At 42.0% G+C, this 11,363-nt stretch overlaps 1 protein-coding gene across 2 annotated transcripts in view; it reads left to right on the top strand.

Moving 5' to 3' along the window:
* Positions 1 to 3,330: 3,330 nt before the first annotated feature.
* Positions 3,331 to 11,363, top strand: part of NTAN1 (N-terminal asparagine amidase) — an 80,030-nt gene continuing 71,997 nt past the window's right edge. For both annotated transcript variants that reach the window (XR_015878765.1, XM_088474246.1), the window contains exons 1-2: positions 3,331 to 3,519; positions 8,501 to 8,603. Coding sequence is in view for 1 of the 2 variants with exons in the window: in XM_088474246.1 (XP_088330372.1) it covers positions 3,439 to 3,519; positions 8,501 to 8,603 (184 nt within the window). In the remaining variant the exon portion in view is untranslated. The remainder of the gene's footprint in view (positions 3,520 to 8,500; positions 8,604 to 11,363) is intronic.

Raw genomic sequence — 11,363 nt, 5'->3', positions numbered from 1 at the left:
TTCCCGTGGGAACGCCCCCGTCAGGGAGGCACGCCCCCGGCACGCCCACCAAAGGGGGCGTGCTGTCAATCAACATCGACAGCACGCCCCCTTTGATCAGACACAACGAGCGAAGGAAAGTCCTTCGCTCGTCGCGTCTGGCGCATGCGCACGACGGAGCTCCCGCCGTCGTGCGCATGCGCAGAGCACAACATCGACCCACTTGCGAGCGGACAGCCGCTTGCGAGTGGGTCTGAATCAGGCCCAAAGTCAGCAGCTGATGGTCTGACATGGAGCTCTCCACTAGTGTATGGTGGCCTCTCAGGTGCCAGGAAGGGGTGCCATGTATTGGGCGGCCGTGACGGTACACTCCGGGTACATAGTTACAGCCCTAAGTGGGGTGATTATATTGTGGACAATGGAGGAGGTGCCCCTTCAGAGCTGGAGCCCGGCGGCAGGCGCCTCCATTGTCTCCCATAGTCTGCCCCTGGCAGGCATGGAGAAGTCTTGGCACCTACTGTATATAATTTATCTGTGGAAGGATTCTATAAATAGAACTAGGTATTCTCAATTGTATACATTTCAGGAGAGGTTAGAGCTGTATGTTAGGGGAGTTGTATTAATGGATATTTAGGAATAGTAATATATTTTGTTTCTCAATAGCCCTTATAAGAGCGCGGCACACATTTTACATGAGCAGCCCTTTACAGTATGTACAGTTTTCATACAACTTTTGGAAGCGGGTAATGCAGGCGCTGTTCATTTACCAAAATGATTTACTTATCTTGCACGTGATCAGCCTGGACCATGGGAACCAGCACGGTTTTCCCCTTTCCAAGAGGGTCGGTCATACCCTTCTCCACACCTACTCTGCCACATCTGGGCTGGAAAAGTTACAGTATCTTTATATTTCCTGCCAAAAATACCTCCTAGGATCCCTGCTCATGGACTTGTATCCTATCCAAGCTAAAACTGACTAAAGAGGCTTAGGGGCCTATTTACTAAGCCTTGGATGGAAATAAAGTGAACAGAGATAAAGTACCAGCTAATCAGCTCCTGTCATTTTACAGTCTGTGTTTGAAAAATGTCAGGAGCTGGTTGGTTGGTACATCTCCGTGAACTTTATCTCCATCCAAGGCTTAGTAAATAGACCCCATAGTAACCATATCCTTGGTCAGTGGTCTCTCTGCTGCTGCTTCTGAAGCTATTAGTGTTGTACCTTGCCTCCTGGAACACCCTTGAGTGTGGCAAAAGGACCCGGCCACAGTGAGATAAGGAAAGAAATCAATGGGCTTACGAGACCCTGGAGAACTGACCCACACTACCAAAATGTTTGTCTTACATTATAGTACAATAGGTTTTCCAAGGTTCCCACACTCTGCAAAGATTTAGAGCTTTATTCACAATACATATGATTATAATTAACTCCATGTTGTATAAATCCCATTTACTGTAAGATTCATTAGTTTGAAAACAAACTGGTAGGATAGCCCTCAAATTGGTTATTTTCTTCATATATTAGCCACAAGATTTGCATCTGCCTTCTACACTTGGCAGCACAGTGGGCTGTGCTTCGCATACTAGCCATCAGAAAACTGTATTATAACCACCAGAATGGTGGTGGGGCAGATCGGCGATGCTTATCAGGGCATGGGGGGCACCAAGTGTGTTGCTGGCGGACGAATGGACACTCACACAAGTTCATTGATGATTGGGGATGGTAATGCAACTGACTGGGTTGTAGTTTAATACGGGGCTGGAATGCATATAGAACATTTTTTGGCCCCACAATCTTTAGTGTTAGAGATAATTTTAATACCACTCCAATACTCTAACCCATTTTGAGGGCTGCCCATATGCCCACCTCACCTAAATACACCAGTGCATCGCTGCATGGCATCTAAGAGTAACACGCCTCGCAACACTCCTTGAAGTGGGGACTAGAGATATACATCGACCATCGATAGCAACAAACCATTGGTGGTTAACTATTAATGGTTTTGCCATTGATGGCAGAGATCCAATGGTTCTCTGGCTTCTATGACAGCTTAGGAACCAATTTTATTTTATATTTCCTTTCAGTTCCAGCAATACTGAGCTTAGCCCCGCCCCCTGGCAGACCCCTAAGCCTCAATCCTGATGCTGACTGGTCCATGGCCAGCCATGCTCCCCCGAAACAGTGGCTATCAATAGGTGAAAGCCATCGATGGTTCACCATATATGGTTTGTGCCATCAACGGTGGCCACAGATGGCACCATTGATGAATAGCCCACCGATGGCCATCCCTAGTGGGGATTACAGAACACGGGCCTAAAGGTGCCCATACACGGTGCGATAAAGCAGCTGATCCGACGGATTGGTACGATTTGGCTGCTATATCATACCATGTATGGGCATGATATTGGCCAGTGCGCACTCCCGTGGGGTCGTACATCGCACCCCCAGATCTTACTGCAGGTTCAGTCGATCGGGAGAGGCGATGTGTGATCCCATGCAGCACTATGCGGGTTGGGGAGGGGGGAGCCGGCTTATCGGGCGGTCGGCCACCCAATTGCATCGTGTTTGGGGACCGCCTGATATGTCGGATCCACCGTCACGTCGCACGATGCATACCGCACCATGTATGTGCGTTTTTATTGTAGATTTACTAAAGCTTCTAAAACAGAAAAGTGGTGGTGCAACCAATCAGATTCTAGATATCATTTCTCTATTGCATTCCAGAAAATTATAAACAAAATCTGATTGGTTGCTTTGGGCACCACCACCACTTGTCACTTTTAGCAGCTATAGTAAATCTACCTCCTAAAATCAGGACTGTCCTTCCCAATTTCGGGGAGTTAGCAGGTATTCTTCTTTTGATTTGATTTTTTTTTATCTGCAAATAAAGCATGATATTAATCTACAATCTGTGGCTGTGCATAGGGACAGCAGTGTGGGTGCTTAACCACCACCAATATTTGGGAGAACAAATGCACACACATGCTGTGAGCACACTCCATGCAGGTTATGATTGTATGTTTATACTACAGTACCACTTGTTGTAGTAACATGCATGCCAACTTTTCTTGTAATTACATGGGTTGAATTAAGTAACCAATATTAAATATATATTCAACAACAGTTGGCAGGTATTCTAACAGAGTAATAACATAAACGTAATATAAAACACACACTGAGTCTAGCAGCAAGTGCATAATAAATCCAAACCCTGCTTTTATTGTAATTTCCATGACTGCCAATAGAGAAGCAGGTGACAGGGAATGCCGGGAATTGTAGTTTCTCTTTGTACTGGTTCATTTGTTCACCGCCTTTTAAGACTACAACTCCCGTGATGCAAAGCATGCCTGCGCTGCCCAACATAGGACGTAGCTGCTGCTGCTGCTGCTGCTGTATATGTGTGTGTGTAGAGTTTGGCAGCACTGTCACTGACTGTAGTCATTCAGAGTTTGCAGGCAGACATGCCTCTGCTAGTGGACAGTAAGAGGCTGGATGTTAGACAGTCATTGTCACGGATTATACAGACGTATCGTCAACTGAAGGTAAGATTATTCTCCTTATTGTTGCAGGGTGGACACAAATCAGGGGGAGCCCACACTACCATGCATCCAATGCAGCCTGCAGTATGTGCTATATGTAATCCTATCTGCTACAAATGACAGACTTATCCTACTAGGATTGTAATGGTGTAAATGCTTTTATGTGTTCCCATAATCACTACGTTCTCCTTTGTAAATCATGTCTTTGTTATATATAGAGACCACTTAAGATGTCAAAGTCATATGGAGTTTGTTTTTTTTTCATACGGATTTAAAACAGCTTGCACAATAGTGTATTTCCAGGTGCAGAGTGTGGCAGTCACCTGAACTCTATACTGTAAAGGTGCGTACACACGGGACGATTTTCTCCCCAAACGAAATCGTCCTGTGTGTCCTCGGCAGGTTAACGACACTGAGCACAAAAACTGAACGATTTCATGAATTAAATCATTCAGTGCCAGGCTCCGTTCCCTCATCCCCGAACGTGTCCAACCTGACAATATCGTGTGGTTGGACAGGAAGTTCGGGCGATGAACGACACCGATCAACGACCAGCGAGAATGCGCATCGCTGTCGTTGATAGTTTTGGCCCAAAAACTGAACAATATTTTGAACTTTATCGTTGCGTGTGTACGCACCTTTAGGTTTGTATTTGGATGTACATGTGGTTTGTATTTGGATGCACATGTGAATCAGCAGCGTAATCAGTAAATGGATTAATGATGATACAATTCAAGATAACCAGTGCTATCTGTAAATATTCAGGATGGCTTAAATTGTAAGGGGACTATATATCAAGCTATATTTTAATAAAATGTAGAAACTACAGTTTCAGCATACTTTTATGAACTGTTGCTATGTACTAATTAGGGATGTGCAGGCTCGGATAGGTTCGAGTTTGCACGTGGAGTTCGGATTTTTCCCTCCAAAAAAACGGAACTCAGAACGAGGCAAAACGTCATCTTACATGGACGAACATCATCATTCCTGGACAAAAGACCAGGAATGATGATGTTCGTCCATGTAAGATGACGTTTTGCCTCGTTCTGAGTTCCGTTTTTTTGGAGGGAAAAATCCGAACTCCACGTGCAAACTCGAACCTATCCGAGCCTGCACATCCCTAGTACTAATACACGTAAATCTTGGGCAAAGTGCTAATTAGCACTGCAGATTGCGGTACCCATTCTTATCAGTGGTTACTACGATCTCAGCCCTATGTACCAAACTCCAAAAAGCAAAACTTTTCAGAGTTTGGCCCCATTATTTTACACCATCTGCAGATGATGTAAAGTGCTTTAAGCGTAAAAGGTTTACAAGCAGGGGACAGATCTTTGATCTCTCCCCCGCAGCCTCTGACTGGTGGCAGAAAATGACACTGTGCGCATGCGTGTGTCAGCTTCCCCAGGAGAAGTCTTTCACAAACGTGAAAGACTTCTTCACAATCCTGGGGATATAACTTGCAGGGACAGCAGTTACTGCAGCTGCTGGTCCTGAGAGTACCCCTTTGTACATAGCTGGGATATATTAATTAAAAATGTAAATATCCTCCGCAACTATGACTTTTGGCACTTTAGTGTATATGGCTTGAATTCTAGTCAGTTCAGTTATCTCCAGTACACATGATTTAAACTACAGATTTCTTTTCATTTCCATATTTTTGTACTGTTCTACAGTATGTGGTGTTCATAGATTAGAAGTAGATTGGTATAATCCACTGTAAACATTAGGGATTACAAGAAAGAACCAGACAGGCACATCTGATATAGATATATAGATATATAATCCCTTATTCTGACACAGGATTATACTAATCGGGAACAAAAACATGATAAAATTGCTCCAGTTTACAACTGATTCTTGATTATAATCTATTCTAACCTAGTTATATTCATCAACAATAACTCTTTAACATTGTAAGATTTAAATCCCCCTAATATTTCTATAATAAGATGATTGTAAACTGGTTAATATACATCTTCTAAGAATATAATAGAGAAAAACGTTTTTTGTTTTTTTTTATAATCATGTTATTGAAGCACAACATATTGACACAGCTCTAATAGACAAATCATATCAAATATCAGACAGGAATATAAGATTGAAAGTACAAACATATGAAATGCCAGCAATATAATATATTATATATAGGGTTGTATCCATACTAGACAGAAGCAACACTGAAAACGAAAAAATTGTTTAAATAAGTATACCCGAGGTAATAACCAGAGCCACAGTGTCAACACGTCTATGCTCCATCCAGTTCTCTTACTTTTCCTAACCAAACAAACGGGCCATCTCTGGGTTGGATACCAGAGAGAGCCAATCATAATATTAACAAACAATAAAGTAGATAATTGAACGTATACTCTGCAGTCAGTAGGTACTTAAGTGCCAGACAAGACCAACTCATGTAAATGAAGTACAATAGAGATAATTTGTAGAGCAGAGAGCAATACATTGTGTTATGTTCTGGGTTGCTTGTGGACCCGGGGTGGTAGCAGGAGCGATCACAGAAGCAGATTTGAAAATAAAACTAGGATTTTTAATAAGTGCTTGAGTAGACATATAAAGGCAGTAAATAAAAGTCCAGGAAAATATAAATGTGCACAAGAGTTCTGTGGTGGGAGCAAAAGGGTTAATGTCCAGGTAGAAACAATTAGAGCAGTCCAGGTGTGCAGGTAGTGAAACTGAAAATAATCAAGCCAGGTTTGCAGGTAGTGAACTGAAAATAATCAAGCCAGGTTTGCAGGTAGTGAACTGAAGCGCAGGATGTCAGCAGGCTCAGGCACTCAGGTATGGGCAAGGGTGGTGGAGGTAGCGGGGTAGTCCAGTGGGAACTAGGAGCTGACAGGCAGACAGCGAATTCACAGGAACAGTAAAGCACAGAGAACTCCCTCTCAGCTAGGCTGAGATACACGTTGCACTGGCAAAGAAGGAAGACACTGACCCTTCCTAAATACCCCATGCCGTGCTGTTACTGGCCGGAGGGAACATGTGACTCACCAGGATTGGCCAGCCGCATCACATGGCCAGAAGGCAAGATGGCGGCGCCCATGCCAAACGGAACGGAGACGCCGCCAGGCTTCACCAGCGCAGAGTGACAACAGGGCCGCACAACAACGCGCGCAGCCAAAGCCCCCTGCCAGACACCAGCTCCCGCCACCAGACAGCCCGCACCACAACGACCTCACAGGTAACACCCGCCTAGCGCCATGCTGAAATACCCTGGCTGTGACACATTGCGATCAAAGGATCGTTGTAGGAACCTTTTTAAGATCGATTACTAGTAGGCAGGCCCATAGAATAAAGTATTTACACAGTATTCATGTCACAAAGCCAATGGTGCTCAGAAATAATGATGAAATGTACAATGGGAGGCTTGGGGTAACCGGAGGGGTAAGCATCAAAAGGTATGCAGGAACAAGATCAGTATGGGAAGGCACTGAGAAGCAGCTAGTTTTAAAGCGAATCATGGAAAAGTTGGTGTTGTCCCAATTAACAAAGAAATTCACAGTTACAAGCAAGGGAATATCTGCAACTCCGTGACCATCAGGACCCAGGCAAAAACCATTGTCAAAATGGGGGAAACTGACTGTCATCTAGGGCAGAAGATAACTTCACACCAGGAGGTCCCATGGGCTCTATGAGGTTAAAGGTAGTCTTGTTTTGCTGAGAATGGGGAATATCAACCTCGGCAGTCAGGGACGAAGGAATTTTAGCCAGTTGAACACAAACTTCCTGGGGGAGAGTGGCCGGAACTCCCAAACTGCCCAAACTATCAGCAATTATGGTTACAAAATTTGCTGAGGATTCCATTTTAGAGAGAGAGGCATTTAGTTTAAAATCTAGTTTCTCCAAACAATTATCAATGTGGGATAGAAGGACATGAGCAATGGCTTCTGCCAACTCAACGACAGACAAAGAGTGAACCGAAAACATTATCACATACAGTATGGTTTAGTTAAAGTACCTTGGTGATATTTTCATATAAGGAAATTCTGAACAATATGTCTCGAAATGGTGCACAGTTCCAGAAACCTTCAATCCAAGCTGTATAGTAATATTAGTGGACCACCAATGGAGGATAACGTTATGCTGCAGCAGACTTTAACAGTGCAATCTCTTAGTTAAACATACAAACTTAGCATGCAATCTAAATATTGAATCACACTAAATGAGAGAACACTAAAACACAACTCTGCTGACTCCAGATACAGACTATATTGGCATCATCTCCTTTATCCCGAAATGTCTCTGTTTCTGACAATCTTATTCGTACCCACTACTATAAGTACAGAGTCTGTGAGTGAGAGAGTGAGCACCTTGTTGAAGAAGAAAGAGACAGAAATATGGGAATAACAGTTGAGGAAATAGCAGGACAAAGGCTGGGGGACAAAGGAGAAACACAAGGGTTAAAGCCAAAGGTAGGGTACAGAGAAAAAAAAATAGGAATGACACACAAGGGAGAGACGCAGGGGTGTTGGTAGCCAATGAGGGGACCTGGATCGCCGGTCAGTGTCTGAAGAATAGGCACCAGTTCCAGGTACAGTCTCAACCCCCTGTCTAGCCGTTTGAGGGTGGCAGAAAAGGTTTAGGTAAGTATGTGATACTTTCCAACAGTGGCTAACACTGCCTGGTGCAAACACGAGGAGGGTGAGAAGACACAGCAGGGAGACTGATGTGATCCGGATAGGAGTCTCCTAGTCGGCGGGTAGTGTGTGGAGAGTTGCAGAGCCAGAGCTCCATGTGCTAATTGCAGCAGTAGTGGAGGCGCCAGGCCGCACCGTTTCTGTTTTTTTAATTTTAAGAGGCTTTAATTTGTATGGGAATGTTTAATAAAAGTCTAAACTTAATTGTAATGAATAAAACTCAGAGGATACAATTAATACAAAAACAATAGATAAGAGCACATTAAATTTTTATCACACTTTATTTCTATGTTTTTATTTATAACTTTTAATTATTTCATATTTTTATTCACTAGGAGCGGGCCCAAGAATTAACAAGCCAATCCACGCATAGTTTTGGACCTAAAGGTTTCTTATATGTACAGCAAAGGGAATTGGCTGTAACAACACCAAATGACAGTATGTATATTCTTGTGTGACAAAAATGTTACATGGGGGTGCTTGGTAATTATATTGGCCCCATGTAACTCTCCAGCTCACTGCAACTGAAACGCTATCTCGGATATCCCACTGAATTTTTAGCCAGTATTCACTGACTTTGGTGCTTGTATAATTAACAAGTGCTGAACCTGCCTTATATTGCTTCATTTCATTCAGGTCTAAATGTAATGGCTCGATTCAAGATGTCGTTATTATAAAAATTCCATGTGTCTCTTGAGGTCAGGAGGTGTCAGCAATTTTCTACAGGGTGGTCCATAAGTGTGGAAACGCCTTTATAAAAAGGAAATGAGTAAGGAAATATTGTGTCTATACATTTTATATGGGAGTGGGGAAAACTTTTTAGGGTAGGTCACCATTATGGCGGCCATCTTGAAATCGGCCATCTTGGATGCAACTCTAATTTCTTAATAGGGAAGGTAGTAATGTGACATATCAAGCAGATGCAGAATTTCATGAGAAAAACAATGGTATTCTTCGTTTTAATGTATCTGTATTTATTCTCGAGTTGTCATAAATGTCACCACCTGCAAAAAAAACCTCAGTTAAAATTGGAGAATGAATAAAAGATACATTAATACGAAGATATATATATATCTATCTCTATATATTATATATTATTTAATTATTAAATATATATATATTTTTTTAATATATTATCTTCTCTTTATCTCATGCTGTGCGGACCGACACTCACCATACAAAGTCACTTGCTCCGGTACCCTCCGGATATGGAGAATGTAAATAGCAGTTGCAAGCGGTGGCACTCAGGAGACTTGTGAAAAAACTGGTATTTTTTTGTAATAATATTACATGATACCACATATGGTAGGTGTGGTATCATGTAATATTATTACATAAAAGTACCAGTTTTTTTCACAAGTCTCCTGAGTGCCACGCTTGCTTGCAACTGCTATTTATATATCTATATTACCCTTGGCGTTGAGCAAAAAAGAGAGGACAAAGATAAAAGTAAATAACTGACCAGCAGCTGCTACTAGATGGCTTCCACCACCTACAACCAGAGAAAAATGCAAAAAAATTATCTCCCAGCGGCGCTTAGTCCACAGTGTGTTAGATACTGTGTCCAGCAGTGAATCAAATTACAAAAATAAAAAGGATCATATATATAAAAAATAAGTCACAATTTAATAAAACACATATACAATTTTGAGAACAGATTAAAGTATAATCAAGTAAAAAACACACACACGTATATATCTATTAGCTCTGAGGCAATATCCACAAATGATTGGCACTCCGGGTACATACAAAATAAAAAGAAATCCTTAATTGCCACAGAGAGAGCTTGCAAAGTGAAGTTCGCAACAAAGTATAGTAATTTGTAAATGTTGTGATTCCTTTGATTAACTGCCGCTTTGATGAGATATTTAGATGGCTCTCCTAGACATAACAGTCTTTATGGTTAAATGTATTCAGTATAAAGCTGTCACCGGCACAAGTTCTCAGATGATAATTCTTTAACAATAAGGGGGACCGGTGCAATATTCAATAGTAAAGCCTCTTGAATTGCTGTTAATAGTGGTTAGATAATTAAAAAGTTTTAAGTAATTCACCAAGATTTCCGTGAAGCCGGTGAATAGGTTGTATTGAGACTCACCTGCCGGTCCTGTGATGACTTTGTTGATTGCCGCCCTTATGAGATTTAGAGCCGGCATCGGGATCTTTCAGCTGCCGGTACTGGCAGGTTTTCAAACACGCTGTCTTCAGAAAAAACTGTGTCCAGGTGATTTCAGTTAGGCTGCAGTCTAAAGACAAATGGAGCCGGCGGGGAGTATTTGTTTCACAGAAAGCCGCGAGACACTCCAGCGTGTCGCGGCTGCAGATGTACAGGAGCTCTCTATTGATGAGATGGGAGCATGTACCGGAAAATGCACAGGACCCTAACTCGTTTCTTCGCACCTGGCGATTTCGTCAGAGGTGTGGACATTAAAACAAAGAACACCATTGTTTCTCCTATGAAATTCTGCATCTGGTTGATATGTCACAGGACTACTAGAGACTGGATTTATACAGGGTGGTCCATTAGTGTGGAAACAACCTTCTAAAAACAAAATGAGTAAGGAAATTAATCCAGTGTTTAGTAGTCACGTGCCATATCAACCAAATGTAGAATTTCATTAAAAAAAACAATGGTGGTGTTCATTTTAATGTATCTTTATTAATTCTCGAGTTTTACCTGAGTTTTCTTTTGTAGGTAGTGACATTAATAACAATGGCAACTTGAAAATGAATAAAGATAATTAAAAATTTAGAGCTGCATCCAAGATGGCTGATTTCAAAATGGCCGTCATACTGGTGACATGCCATAAAAAGATTTCTCCCATATCATATGTGTTGACACTGGGTTAATATTTCTTTACTCCTTTCCTTTTTAGAAGGGTGTTTTCACACTTACGGACCACCCTGTATTTTAAACTATGAAATATATTTAAAGTTTGTTATTCCATAGTTGGGCCACTGGAGGTCTAGCAGCATTATAGCACATTGGTTAGCATTACTATCTAACAGCGCTAGAGCCCTGCATTTCATCCTGTACCCAGGACATTGTCTCTGTAGAAGTTGTACAGATGTGTCCTTATACATCTTTGCTGCAGATGTGTTAAAAAGCCTTTCTCGGCGCGCTAGGTCCTGTGAGATTCTGCTAGCATCTTGCGCCGTATTTGTGTCTTTTTTTTTTTTTTTTTTCTCCCAAAAACC

This window comes from Taudactylus pleione, unplaced genomic scaffold, assembly GCF_031769625.1.
Source record: "Taudactylus pleione unplaced genomic scaffold, aTauple2 ptg000149l, whole genome shotgun sequence".
Lineage (NCBI taxonomy): Eukaryota > Metazoa > Chordata > Amphibia > Anura > Myobatrachidae > Taudactylus > Taudactylus pleione.
This window is presented reverse-complemented; position numbering and strand designations above follow the sequence as displayed.